This window comes from Lutra lutra, chromosome 8, assembly GCF_902655055.1.
Source record: "Lutra lutra chromosome 8, mLutLut1.2, whole genome shotgun sequence".
In the NCBI taxonomy this organism is placed as follows: Eukaryota; Metazoa; Chordata; class Mammalia; order Carnivora; family Mustelidae; genus Lutra; species Lutra lutra.
In genome coordinates, this window is record NC_062285.1 from 17,320,959 (window position 1) to 17,335,968 (window position 15,010).

The 15,010-nt window shown below is 45.1% G+C and overlaps 1 protein-coding gene across 1 annotated transcript in view; it reads left to right on the top strand.

The window, feature by feature from the left end:
• Nucleotides 1-3,940: 3,940 nt before the first annotated feature.
• PIP4K2A (phosphatidylinositol-5-phosphate 4-kinase type 2 alpha) overlaps nucleotides 3,941-15,010 on the top strand; it is a 174,484-nt gene continuing 163,414 nt past the window's right edge. The window contains exon 1 of the mRNA XM_047740564.1: nucleotides 3,941-4,321. Within this exon, the coding sequence (XP_047596520.1) occupies nucleotides 4,178-4,321 (144 nt within the window). The 5' untranslated portion in view covers nucleotides 3,941-4,177. The remainder of the gene's footprint in view (nucleotides 4,322-15,010) is intronic.

A 15,010-nucleotide genomic window follows, 5' to 3' on the forward strand; every position in this document is an offset into this window, starting at 1 on the left:
AAAGTAATTTGTATGTCGCAACTGAATTCTTGGATCCCATTTCTTACAGTTTGTTTGGGTTCAACTATATGGATTTTAATAACGGTCTTCCAAAATAATACCATTTTGGCTGGCAAGGCTCTGGACGACACTACATTAGATGAAAGGGAATGGTCCCACATCTTGCCTTGATTTCCTTATGCAGCAATGAGAGGCATAAAAGCTTCCAAACAGCATTACTGAATGACTCAATGAAGAATTCTAATTGGAATTATTCACCAAAGGAAGGTTGTTTTTCTGGGGTTTTTTGTTTGTTTGTTTTTTAGTGAAAAGGGTAACAAAATATAAAAGCAGAGCATCCCCTTATTTCAATTTTCATTTTTGGTATTGTATACCTTAGTCAACATCACACTTTCGCCATACTTTTCGAGGTTAGTAAGTAGAACTGGTTAATAAGGTAAGAGACAGAAAAACAAAAACAACAGTAACAATAAGCAGAGACAAGTGAGCATCTGCCTTTCCATCTTCCTGACATTTCCTTCCTTCTTTGCAGTGAATTTGGCTGCTAGAGCATTTCTTGCAACTGTGATGAACTTGGCACTTGGATGAACAGCCCAAGAGGCCAAATGCAAACAAATGAGAGCAGATTCCCCCGACCAACATAACCACATACATCCCGAGATCAAATTTCTTTGCTCTTCTTTCTCTAGCCATGCCTCTGGTCAAGACCCTTGAGACATGCTGGTCGTTGGGGTGCTGCAACTCTGCCTGAACAGACACAAGCTGCCTGAATGTAGTGCTGAACCAAGGTCATATGCATTGTTTCATTATTGCACAAACTCCGAGGAAAAGAGCGATCAAATTGTTAAGTTGCAAAATCCATGTAGTATGTAAACTTCAACCTTTTTTTTTTTTTTAAAGATTTTATTTATTTATTTGACACCAAGAGAGAAATCACAAGTAGGCAGAGAGGCAGGCAGAGAGAGAGGGGGAAGCAGGCTCTCTGCTGAGCAGAGAGCCCGATGTGGGGCCCGATCCCAGGACCCCGAGATCATGACCTGAGCTGAAGGGAGAGGCTTAACCCACTGAGCCACCCAGGCGCCCAAACTTCAACCTTATTTTAAAAATTAATTAATTTAAAAATATTTATTTATTTATTGTAGAGACAGAAATAGTGTGTGTACGTGGGGGAAGGAGCAGAGGGAGAGTCTTCAGGCAGATGCCGCACTGAGCATGGAGCCCACCCTGGGGATCAAACTCATGATCTATGACATCATGACGGGAGCCAAAGCCAAGTCTGACACTTAACCAATAGAGCCATCCAGGTGTCCCTAACCTTCAACTTTAAATATTATGCCTCGCCTAGCCTAATCTTCTAATAAACTTTTCTGAATGGAACTTGGTACAAACATTTACTGGGCATGAAAACTTTCTGTGTAATTTTGCAGTTAGAGATGAAAATTTCCTTACCATTTGTTCACCAAAACTTTGCTGTAGGTGCTACCAGAAAGGGAGTATGTTAGGTTCATCTGGAGAATACAGAGTGACTTCCACATGGACCCTGCTTTCAAGAGTTTATTATTTGCCAACAAATTAGGAAGTCTCTTAAGTCTAGATCTTAGTTGTCTGAGTATATCGTTTGAGAACCAGATTAGGTATTTTCTGTGGTCGTTTCTGTGACTCCAGAATTTCCACATCACACACCCCCTATGCAAAGGACAAAGTTAATGCAAAAGGTCATTGGCAAACTTACTTAATGACCTATTCACGAATGGCATTTATTATAGTGCCATTCAAATCAAGTTAAATCACCCCAAATTCTATCACTTAACAATACTGTATCATGTACTTGGAAGTTACTAAGACAGCAGATCTTAAATGTTCTCATCACATACGTGGCACAAACACTAAGCAATTAGGTGTGATGGAGAGGTTAACTAAGCTTATTGTCCTAATCATCTCACCATATATACATGGCAAGACATCAGGCTGCACTTCTTAAACCTACGCAATGTGATATGTCAGTTGCAACTCAATGAAGCTGGAAAAAAATTCTGTCCTTTAACGGATACATCTCTGCTCATTACTATCCAAAATAGCACATAGATGTTCATCTCCAGGTCTATGCTCCTGACAGGCCCGACAGGGATGACGCCTTGTGCGCAAACCCTATCTTCCTGCTCTCCTACGTCTGACCGTCCCCACAGGTGTCCATCTCCCCTTCCTATAGATTCAACACGTGTCATCACTAAATCCAGTTTTTTCAGGGTTCACAGCACGCCCACTGTCTGCATTAATGATTACATTAATGATACACAATTAAGTACAATGAAATGCTACAGAGCATATCAAGTGTTATGGAAGCACTGAGGTGACAGATTGATTTTGACCAGGAGGACCATGAAAGCACTAGAGAAAGATATATTTGAGAACAGCTGTTTCCAAGGCCAGGACCTGGTAAAGGGTTATGTGGAGTATGGTGAGAAGCAGTAATCAGTGATGATTCTAATCTTTCAACCTGATCAATGAAAATTTTTAAACAAATGAACTTCTAGCTGGGGTAACTGAGTGATAGGAATGCCATTTCCATAGAATTAAAGAGACAACTTGGATTTAGACACTTTTTTTTTAAAGATTTATTTGAGAGAGCCACCACAAGCAGGGGGAAAGGCAGCAGGAGGGAGAAGCAGGCTCCCCTCAGAGCAGGAGCCCGCTGCAGGGCTAGTCCCAGGACCCAGATCATGATCAGAGCCAAGTGAGCATTCAACACACTGAGCAACCAGATGCCATCCATTTTAGACATTTTTTAAAAAAATGCATTTAAGTTTTGGACACTTTTTAAAGGTGCCTATGGACAACTGATGTAGAGATATTCACCCAGGCACTTAATTCCCTGAGGTCAGCAGAGATTATATGGTTATTTGCAAGTACTCTACATTTATGAGATTGAGCATTTCAAGGGATGAGGGTCTGTCACCCTTTGTCTCCTTGACAGAACCAAGCACATCACCAAGTACACAGTGGGCATCCACTATATTTGAGTCGAGTAATAATGACAATAGATAACATGTTTGCCCAGTGGGCTGAGTCAGGGCAGGTTTGGGGACAGCACTGTGTTTAGACACACTTGTAACGTCAGCTTCCTGAGGTGGGTCATTTATTCCCAGCATTAAGGTGTACATGGATGAAGACGATGAACAGGCATCTGTGGAAGGTTAGTGGAATGGATAAATGGAAGAAATGTAAGGGGACCTTGCGGAGGAGCTGAAGTAGAAGGTGCAGGTTTGGGGCATGACTCTCCAGCGAAACCACGGGCTGTGAACCAGGAGTCCAGGGTCTTGCCGGGTGGTGGGGTAGGAAAGACAGTCAGTGTGGTGGGTGGGCGTCTGCACTCTGCAGGACTCAGTGCAGAGGTCTGCAGTCCAGTGTATAAAAGGCCCGAAAGTTAAAGGCACAATAGGAGTGTAATTTCATGTCAGTGTCACTCTGGGAGGTGGCCAACGACGTGCCCAGGTTCTTTCCCTTGGTGCTAGGGAAGCCCCGGTCTCCACGCAGCATTTCAGGACTCGCCAGCTCTTCGGACTCCTGGCAACGGTAAGTGGCGGTTCCCTGAGCCTCATTCCTTCGCCCTACCGCCGCCTCTGGGGGCTCCTCTTCTCGGTTCTCCGCACTCTTCGGTCCTTCCCCCTCCCTTTCTCCCTGGGGAGCGAGGGGGGGGCGGTTGCCCAGCCGGAGGTCTCCCGCTCCTCGCCGGCCTCTTCAGCGGGACCGGAGCGGCCGCCTTGAGTTCGCGGCACACCAGGGCGCCGCGGAACCGGAGCCGGAGCCGGAGCCGGAGCTCGAGCGCTAGGCTGCTGCTTAACGGTCCCGCGGCCGCGCCCCGCCTGGCGGCGCCGCCGCTGCTACCCGCCCGCCCCCTGCGTCATGACGCCGGCGCCCAACGCGGAAGCCGCTCGCGGCGCGCCTGGTCCAGCCGCGGGCTGAGCGCGGAGCCGCGGCGGGCGCGGGATCCGGGCCGGGGCGCGAGCCGAGCGCAGCCTCCCTCCTCTGTCGGGCCGAGCGGGCAAAGCGGGCGGAGCGGGCACGGCGCGCCGGGGCCGCAACCGGGGGGATGCGGTTGCCTCCCCCGGCCGGCGTGTAGAGAGGGCGGGTCCCCGGCCTCGGGAGCGCGGCGGTGGAGGGGACGGAGGCGGCGGCCATGGCGACCCCCGGCAACCTGGGGTCTTCCGTCTTGGCGAGCAAGACCAAGACCAAGAAGAAGCACTTCGTAGCGCAGAAAGTGAAGCTCTTTCGGGCCAGCGATCCGCTGCTCAGCGTCCTGATGTGGGGGGTAAACCACTCGGTAAGGGCTCGGGCTGCGGCGCGCAGTCCCTTTCCTCCTCCTCCTCTTCCTCCTCGCTCCCCTCCTCCTTCTGCTGCAGCTGCTGCGGGGCGGGGAGCCGGAGCGGGGACCCGGCCCTCCGGCTGCTCGCTCTCCGGTGTTGTCCGCCCGCCGCTGCGCCTTGGTGCCCCCATCCCCGCGGCGCGCGCCCGCCTCCCCGGGTTCCCCGGGCGCCCCTTGAGCCCCGTTTGGACCTAGGGCCGGGTGCAGGACGAGGGTCCCATCTGCAGTTGAACCCTGCGGCGGGGACCACTGTGGTCCCCGGTCCGCGCGCTCGTCCGCCTGTCGGCCGGTCCTCGCAGCCGGGCAACTGGGAAGTTTGTGTGGGGCACGGCTCCGCCTGGGCTGTCATCCCAGGCGGGGGCTGCCGGGGTCTGAGTCTTGCACATCGCTCCCTTATGGCAGCTGGTGGCGGGGGCGGTCGGGTCCTCCGCTGGCTGGCAGGTGTACCTGTGCGAGGCTAGGAGCGTCTGGAGCCTCCCCGCGGGGGAAGAGGGGTGAGAATACTGGAGATCGGGAAATGTGGTCAGGGCTTTTTTTTCCCTTCGGTCCTTTTTTTCCTTTAAAGGCGATATCATTGGATACAAGGAATCTTTTTGGCAAAGAAAAAGCTCATGTAAATATGGCACTGGTGTTTAGCATCTTCCTCTGCTCCTCTCCCGCATCACTCTGCCGCTGTGCGGGCTGAAGAGCTGCTTGGCGGGGAGTCTTCCTCCCCACACCTCCTCCCCCACCTTGGGAGCCAGGCCGGAGTCACCGACTGCGGAAAGGCGGCCTGGGGAATGGCAGCAGGAGGGGGTCTCCGCGGGCGCGGACAGAAAGCGGTCTCGAGTTGGCCGCACCCGTTTTTGGGGGTTTGTTTAAAAGGCTGGAGGAGAACGCTCGGGAAGGTTAGCTTAACACACAGCCAGAGGTGGTTGGAGACTCGCCGCTGCGGACTCTGCGGACTGCGGTTTGAGGGTCTGAAATAGCCTCCTGCTGATCTTACTTCGAGAAACTCCTGCGGTTTTAATCTCCTTAGGATCAGGAAACACGATAGGAGCTGTTGGCTGAGCCATGAAAGTTTAAATGAGCCTGTGAATTTTGACCATGACCTTACCACTGCAGTCAGTTAGCATGTGAGGAAGAGTGTAAGCTTGCTTGCTGTCCTTTTGATTTCTTTGGATGTCTGTGTGCCCTTTTCAGCATAATAGAAATGACAGAAAACCATTCTCAGTTTAAGGAAGTTGTTTAAAATGGCTCAAAAGCATCATATTTGTATTTTCCTTTCTCAGGCTGAGCTGGGAAAAGGTGAACTAGCATATCAGGATTGATTGTGCTTGCATGAAATGATTGTGTTTAAGAGAGTTGTTTAAGAAAATGAGTTGTGTTAAAGAAAATGAATGCCTAATCCACTGACGTTCTTTTTAACTTCCTGATAACTTCTTTAGCAATTAGGAATGTGAGCTTTTACAAGCGCCTATGTTAATGCCCCTAAACTCTCCGAAGTTTCATTGTAGTAAGTGAAATGGAATTTTCCCTCAATAATGAATCTACAATTTAGAATTATATCTAATTCTATTACGCTTTTAAAATTATGTATGTTAGTTGCTGTTTCAAAAATATTAATATTGTTCTATATTTATTGGTGCTTTTATCTCCTTGAGAGTTCTGGTGTTTTGGTCAGGTGAGTTTGTGTGTGAGGGTTTAATGTAGTAAAGCATTAGTGCCAACAATATGCTGCGGAAAAAGAGCGTCCTTTCTGGGGATTAGTCTGAATTCCAGTTTACTTTACAAAATCTTGTAATTGTGCATATTTTCTTTTAACCACTTATGCTGTACCTTATGTTTATGAATTGCTACATTTGTTTTAGAATTTCTTGCTAATTGGAATTTTCAAAACTACTTATGGCTTATAAATATAATGTAGGTTTGTAGATGGTACCTTTTATGTTATTTTCTTTTGCTTTCAAGAAAAGTTAGCAATTCTCAGTATAGTCATCCCAAGGAGTCAAGTTTCCTTAGTATGTAATGTAACCAACCATGTTATTCTTCGAACAAAGATGTAGTAGGCAAATAGTACCGGTCACTGTGCAAAAGATGACTAAAACTGCCCATATTTTCATCCAAATATCTTTATTTTGAGGGCTTCACTGACATAAGAATGTTCTGTTTCACAGCATTCTTTTTCAAAATGTCTGTTTTCTTTATTTCTGGAAAAAGAGTGTATATAACTATGAAATCTAAACACCAAGATGCCATGTATTTCTGGTGGATTTCATTTTAGGTAACAAAGTCTAATACTAGATAAACATTTTTATATGAACTTCACCAAATATGACCAAAGTCAACAGTATAATATGAGAATAAACTACGTCAGCATTATTAAGAAGGAGCAAGCTTACTGTTGTGTATGTTAGGGACATTTGAGAAAGCTTAGCAGAGAAGGAGCAGATCATTTAAATCAGGCTTTCTCCTGCGTTTTTAATGTGACCACAATTAATGGGAAAAGACTTCTCATGAATATAGCAATTTCATGCTTTTATAATTCATTTGAATTTGTCTTACGGATATTTAGCAACAACTGTACCTTTGTAGCACTAAAGGAAAACTTCATATATATTTATCATGGAGGCATCTTATATGGGGATTGGGAACCTACATACTCTGGTAAAATGCTCAATGTACATGTGTTCTAATTTTTTCTCTAATTCTGGTGACCTTGGGCATGATAACTAACTAGTTTTTGCATTGACATTTGCATCTATGAAAGTAAGGTGATTGGTCTGGATGATTTCCAAGTATTTTTCTAACTTCGAGATTCAACCATTTTTACAGTCCACTGGGTTCATAGCATTATGTTAGGATCTGTAGACTAGCAGTAGTTAATGGTATAGAACAAAAGTGGCATTACTATTGTAACCTTGAAAATGCAGGGGCATTGAGGGAATTTTCAAGGCTGTGACTAGCGGGAAGAAATCTGTGGTGATTGTAAGAGAGGTGTGAACTAGGAGCTTGTTGGATTGATCCGAGTTGGACTGCATTGCAGTCTACGAAGTTAAAGTCTATTTGATTGAAATGTAAAAACTGGCAATTAAGGTGGAAATTTCCAAGTCCATTGTGGTGGTAACTCTCAGTGACAAGAATAAGCCTGACTTTGTGTGGTGAATTTGATATGTTACTGCTTTCTAACTTAAAACACCCATCAGTAAATGGATCCCTGCCAATTTTTATTTTAAGTGTTTTAAGCAGGGAATATAATTGAATACATAAAGGAAAAAAGACGACTTAAGCAGGCAATTTTGTCTTGTTACATTTGGAATTAAACTAAAAATGATCAGGCAGTTAGCTCTCTAAAATTATATTTTAATAGTGTGTGGAGCATGTAGCATGAGAGAAGCCAAGACTTATTTTAAAGAGATATCCTAAAAGATTTTTATGGAGAGTGAAATGTGAGCCTTTTGGAAATTAGTATTTAAAGACCTAATTAAATATCTAAAGGAATTCATCTGTATAGAAAAATATTAAAGGATATAAAACTTGTCGAAAACAAATATAGCATTTAGAAGTAGTCAGTATAAATGTTAAATTCCTTTTGTGGAAAGCTGTAGAAATGTGAATGAGCTTAGCCAAAAACTTTACTTGTTAGGAGGGTTTTGGAAGTCTGTCCTGTGCAAGGACCAATTAGTAACCAAACCTAGAGAACAGGAATAGGGTTGGGTTCAGCAGTAATTGGAACCAGGTGCTTGGGTGCTATCGGGACTTGTCTGTCCATTTTGGCTCTCTTCGTGCTCAAGGCTCACTGGTTTCCTCCACAGGGCAGGGAACTAATGGTTCCTGAATCTCACATTTTGTAATTTCTGCCCCTTCCCCCCTCCAAAAAAGGGACTTTCTGTCTCTGCTTCAGTTATAAAAATCCCATGGAGGGATTCTGACTGATCCGGCATTGCCCTGGGCTAGCAGTTTGGAAAGGTGGAAGCTGCTCTTGCCTTTTGGAACAGTTCCCATAAGAGTGGAGGGGGCCTGGATAGGCCGTGTGAGGCTGGTATCTGTCCTAGTGGGTGTTTGTCTTGGTGTCTGGGTGCCGTGTTTTGTGTGTTTGGGCAAATATGCGGTTTTCTGGGTAGAGCATCGAAGCTTTTGTTATATTCTCAACAAGTCCTGGGAGTTGAATTAGGTAAATACTATATTGGAAAACTAGTGACACCTTTTAGGTTTGTGGGTTTACATTTGGGCATTGAAAAAAATGAAAGAAGGAAACTAGGTTTAAAAATGAAATGAGTGACTGTGACATGTTGACTGAATGGAATATAATGAGGCGATTAAAATAGTAATTAGCTAGACATTGGATGAAACTTATTGAATGAAACCCAAATAACCATTCATTCAAGAACTAGTCTCGCACTGTTTTCGTTTTTGTTTTTGTTTCTAAGTAGGCTCCAACGCCGGGCTTGAACGCACGACCCTGAGATCAAGACCTGAGCCGAAATCAAGAGTTGGCTGATTAACCAACTCTAGACACCCAGGCTCCTCAGTCTCATACTATTTTTATTTCTTCCCTTTACTTTAGAGCAAAGAAGAATGCCAAGCAGACACACAGCATTTATTACTAAGGAAACAGTTTTATGCCCCTTCACACTTAGGATTAGATCCTGAGAAAAGAATACATTTTCTTCTCCATTTCCCAAATACCTTAGGCTGGACTTGAGTGTTCAGAAGGATGCCCGTGGCGAGACAGCGATTTCTCTTTCTAAACCTGGGTCCTCTGCTCCGCCTTTAGAAAGACTTTCAGCAAGAACTGTAATAAACAAAATCTACCTTAAGTTGAGTAGAAAATGCAGTCAAGCAGAGTAATTAATTCGGCCAACATACCCTTTGAAATACAAATTTTGGAATTTAAGGGAATTAGTGCAATTTGGCAAAACGGTTTGTGGTCAGACAGATTAGGTTCAAATCCTGCCTCCATCAATTATGGACTCCTTGAACAGATGATTTATCCACTTGAGCCTCAGTTTACTCATTCTGAAAATAGAGACGATGATGATTCTATCACAGGATTATTCTGAGTGTTAAGTAAGATAATGTATTTAAAGTCTAGAACTGTAATTAGCACATAATAGGGAGTTAGTAATTGATACCCCCAAATGTTCAAGTTCAGATGCAGTTAGGCTGTTAACATATTCATAAGCACCAGAGAAGTGCTTCTCAAAATTTAATGTGTGTATGAATCACTTGAGAACACTTTAAGAAATGCAGATTCTGACTTAGCAGGTCCTGGGGTATGGGGGTGGGTTCCCAAGACTGCATTTATTGTGCTCATAGGTGATGACAGTGCTGGTTCTTGGGACGCGTGTTGAGTAGCAAGTCCATAGGGCTAAAAATAAAGAGAAATACCCAGGATTTGTCCCCTGACTGCATGCGATGACTCTCCTTGGGAGAATGGTGACTCCATGGTAGAGTTAGGAGAAGGAATTGTGTATCGAAAAAGGTTAAAAAATTTTTCTGGCTGGCTCAGTTGGTAGAGCATGGGACTCTTAATTTCAGGGTTGTGAGTTCAAGGCTCACATTGGGCTTGGAGATTACTTAAATACATTAAGTGTTAATCTGCAGGAGATGGTGAATGGGTATTCTAGGGACAGTGCCCACGGGGGTGGGGAGTGTTAGAAGGTGGAATTATAGCTCAGGAGCAAGGTTAAGGCTGAGACGGAGAATGGAGACTTGTCCACGCTGGGTTGCTAAAAACGGGGGTAAAGTAGGTCTCTGAGGAAAACAACTGGCTTTGAGGGAGGGATGGAGGAAGAAGAAACAGGAAACAAGACGAAACTCTGCAGGAAGGCCAGCAAATGAATGCTTGGGAGATCATGATGTTCAGGGAGGTACTTTTCCTGACAGTGGCTGATTGGTATGTGTGCACGCACGCATGTGTGTGTGTGTGAGCTTAAAGAGTTAGAGAACAAATGATGGAAATAGAGGCAGCATTTCTTTTGAGAAGGTTAGGAGTAGAGGGAAGGAAGGTGGAACATGCCATTTTATTTAGGGTTACCAAGGTATTTTCCTCACCTCCATCACTTTCCATTCTCATCTCTACAGCCTAACCAGATTTGTTACCTTTCTTGAAATGTTAAAAATACCTCCTAGCTTATTTCCCTGTATCTACTTTTATCCACATTTCCCTTTTGTGCCACGTACCCCTATGGCAGTCTAGTGAAGGCTGTGGTCCCCTTCATAGAATAATGCTTTTGAATGAATAAATGAAAATACGTAAAGCTGCATGCTACCAAGTTCATGGATCCCCTGAATTCTGTCCATGGACCACTTGGGAGGTATGGAACCTAATTGAGAACTCTTGAAAGAATAAGGTAGGAGTGGGTATGGGGTGAGAAATGGGGGAGAGTGTGCAGCAGCCAGGAAGAATAATACATAGCAGGAATGTGCGCAGATGAAATTAATACCTGTTGAGCACACAGTGCTAGTAGGCGGTGGGATTCAGACCTGTACCCACAACCATTGAACTTGGCTGCCTGGGCCAGCCTCAGAGTTAGTCCTTTCTGTGCTTTCCTTAGTCTATTCTTCCCCTTCTTTTCTTTAGTCTTAAAAGCTATACTTTGACAGACTGAAAGCTATTACTATGGAGTATTACCTATTAATATGTGTTTAAAACAGTTTTTCCTTTATAGGAAGAAAGTCATTGCATATATTCAAAGTATGTGGGAAGAAAATGCATATATTCTATATTATATATATTATAATATATGTATATTATAATAAATTTTGTGTGGGTATACATATACCCACACAAAATTTATTAAAGAAAAATGTAGGGATTTTGAAGACAGTAACCTACCTAAAGATAAGCCTTTACATTCAAAGTAATTCTTCAAAGTTTTTCACCTGTCGGCCATGGTTAAGAGCTTGGACTTGGTGCCACACTGTTTGGTTGGCTTTGACAAAGTCATTTGGGCTCTCTCTCAGTTCCTTCTTTGTAAAAAGAGATAATAATTGTATCTAGTACAGAGATTTGCTGTATGGGTGAGATGAGTTTGTACTTGTAAGATACCTAAAGAGTTGCTGGCACATAGTAAGTTGTTAATGAATGTTAGCAGTCATTAGTACGTTTTAAAGAAATGTTTTAAATGAGAAAACGAGCAATTATTAGAGTGCATGTTAAAGTAATGTTACATGAACATTGTTCATAGATAAAGTCACTGCTGCAGTTGCATCCTTGAGCATCTTGGAGTTGCAAATTAATCCCTTTAGAATTATCTTTGTGCCCTTGCTTTGATTTCTCTATCTATTTTGTTATAATGGCCTTTCTTGTATCTTTAATGCTTCCACTATGGATCAGGTTGTTTGAGGTGTCAAAAATTTCATTCGGATTCATTAGTTGTACATTGTGTTAGCTCTTTCTTTCTTTCTTTCTTTCTTCCTTTCTTTCTTTTTTTAACTTCCTTCCTTGCTTCCTTCCTTCTGCGTCACTGTGCGAGACTCTTGGGATGCAAAATGAATATATTGTGGACCCTGCCCTCCAACTGATCATAACTACAGGGGAGAGAGACATAGACGCAGACCTTATGTATAAATAATAGAGTGTCTAGGAATGCTGGGGTTCAGGGTGTTACAGAAGGTGGTCAGACTATAGACAGGGAGGATGAAGGAGATGAAGGGGTTGGGATATCTGGGGGAAGGGCATTTTAGGTAGGAGGAACAGCTTGTGCAAAGGCCCAGGGCTAGTGGTGGCTCTTAGAAACTGCAAGGAAGCCTGTGTGGCTGGGGCAGTGTGAGAAAGGGGGAAAGTGATAGGAGATGGAGGCAGGGACTGGATCACGACTACTTGTGCCCAGGACTCTTGGAAGAAGAGTTCAAGAGGAGCTGACATTGAGAGGGCCTTGAAGATAGGGTAGAATCTCCCTTCTAGAGAAGGCAGGGAAAGGTATGTATGGCCAAAGGAACAAATTGCTAAAAGTACATAGTATGTGGTCTGGTATGACGATGGCCTAGGGCCTTGCCACTCATCAAGAGTGTAATCTACAGAATGGTGGCCTCAGCCATCACCCAGGTGCCTGTGAGAAATGCAGAATCGTGGGCCTCTCTCTGCAGACCTTCCAGGATGGAATGTGCACTGTAATAAGAAAGGTGGTTTGTGAGCTCATGCCAGCTTGAGAAGCATGGCTAGGGCAAATACTTGGTTTCAAACCCTGAGCTTCCTTGGAGGTGCCTCAGAGGGTGGTGGGAGGGGGCTGAGCTGGTGGGAGGGGGATGAGCTTATGGGAGGGGGATGAGCTGGTGGGGGGAATTGAGCCCCGACCTCACTTCCATCCAGAACAACTTGTTTTTGTTCTCCTCATCATCTTTTAAAAAATTTTTGATTGAGGGCACCCAATACGTACTGTGTAAATACAAGGGCAAATATGGACGGGGCAAAGTTTCTGCAACCACCAAGATTGAAAACCATAGAGGTAGATGATGGGAAATGTTTAGGAGATGGTAGAAGAGGTGGTTGGAGGTCAGATTTTAAAGGGCCAGTAGCCAGTGTTTGCCACTAAAAAACCTAACAACAGTTTCGGTGAGAGCCTCTTTAAAATTTACCATAAATCATAACATATGCTCTTTTTTTTTTTTTTAAAGATTTTATTTATTTATTTGACAGACAGAAATCACAAGTAGGCAGAGAGGCAGGCATAGAGAGAGGAGGAAGCAGGCTTCCTGCGGAGCAGAGAGCCTGATGTGGGGCTCGATCCCAGAACCCTGAAATCATGACCTGAGCCAAAGGCAGAGGCTTTAACCCACTGAGCCACCCAGGCGCCCCAACATATGCTCTTTGAAACCATTTCTTACCCTTTTCTTTCTCCTTAAACCTTCCTCTAGTGTTTTGCCCCTTTGCCCTCTTCCAGCTGGTAACCTTTCATGCTTTAGAAAACACTGGACCAACAGAAGCCACTTCCCACCACGCATGCTGCTAACTTATGGACAGCTGAATCCATGAATCCACAGACGTGCTGGAGGGCCGCACGGTCCAGTTTGGAAGCCATTGTCACACATAGCTATTGACATTTTACTGAATTGAAACTGAATCATAAGGTTCAGTCTCATGTCGAGTGCCCAACAGCCACACACACGGGTAGTAGCTCCGGAGCTGCACAGCGAGGGTGTAGACCGCTGCTGTCCCTGCAGCACTGTCTAGTGGACAGCGCTCCCTGCACTGGGGCCTCGCCCCTTAAAAACAAAATAAACAGCCAGAGTCACCAAAGTCTCCTTTGGTATTACACCCTCACTTTAGTGTCCACTCTGCTTCTCCGTTCCTTTTTCTAGCAGAAGTTGAAAAGCCTTGCCTACTGTACCTGCCTCCTGTTGTCCGTCCGCAGCTGCCGGCTCCTCCCTGCCTCTCTCCTCGAACCAGCGGTAGCCTCGCTTTCATCCTGCCTGCTCCGAGCACACAGTACGAGCGACACTCATGTTTTCAAATCCAGGGGTCCCCTTTTCATGTCTTCCCTTGTTTTCCTCCTGCCTTACCCTCTACTCCTTCCTAGAGACCTTCCTTACGAGGTTCCTCTTCCTTTATCCAGTCTCTAAAAGTGGGAGCGCCCAGAACTCTTTCCGGGGTCGTGTTCTGTAACTAGGCATATTTTATCCACACCATCTTAGTTAGTCTCTTGGCATTTCATGCTGATGACTGAGAAGTTTTTACCTTCAGCTCTGAGTTCCCTGCTGGGCTTCTATTCAATTTCCTATCAGATCTCTTCCCTCAAAACTGAATAGACATCTCAGATGTGACCCAAACAGGGCTCTCCATCTCCTCCTGCCCCTCTACCCCACCTGCTGTCACGCCCTTCGCCAGTTTCTTCCCCTGTCCGTAAATGGACTACCATCTCCCCAGCTGTTCAAGCCAAAAACCGTGGCGCCAGCCTTGATTCCTCTCTCATTATCACCACTACCATTTCTGAGTCCTGCACGTTTCTGCCTATTTCTCTCTTTCCCATACGAATTCCTTTTCTCCAGAGCACTGTCATGGTCTGCAGGTCTGCCTGTAGTCACCCCTCATGCTGGTTCCATCCAAATTCTCTACCGTTGTAGCAGAGTGATCTTCCTGTCATTTCACGTCTTCGGTGAAAACCTTCCAGAGGCTTCCTGTTGCATTGTGCACAAACCCCAGGCTCTTCTTCTCTGTGGCTTGCAAGGTCTTGCTGGCCTGGCCTCTGCTTCCTTCTTTGCCCTCATTGTTTCTCACTGTCTTCATGACTTCTTCATTCCAGCCACACTGGGCTTTCTCTGTTCCTTAAACAAGCTGACCTCAGGGCAGACACACAGAGCTTTTGCATTTACTTTGCTCTTTGGAATGGTCTTCCTTCAGGTCTTTGCGTGGCTGTCATTTTAGTCTCTCAGCTAAAGGGTTGTCTTCTCAGACGGCCTCTCCGACTGCCTGTAAAGTAACCCTCCACTCATGTTTCTGTTGTTTCCTCTGTGACACTTCACACCATCGGAAACTGAGTTGTCTCCATGTTTATGGTTTATTTCCCCCAACTGGGATGTTAAATTCCTCAGCAGCCATGGCTGTCTCAGTTACAGCTGCGTCCCCGCACCTAGAGCAGTGCTGGAATGTAGTAGGTGCCCAATAAACACTATCAAAGGACTGGACAAAGCTGGTGTCCGTAGACCGTAGGCCGTTCGTGCTCA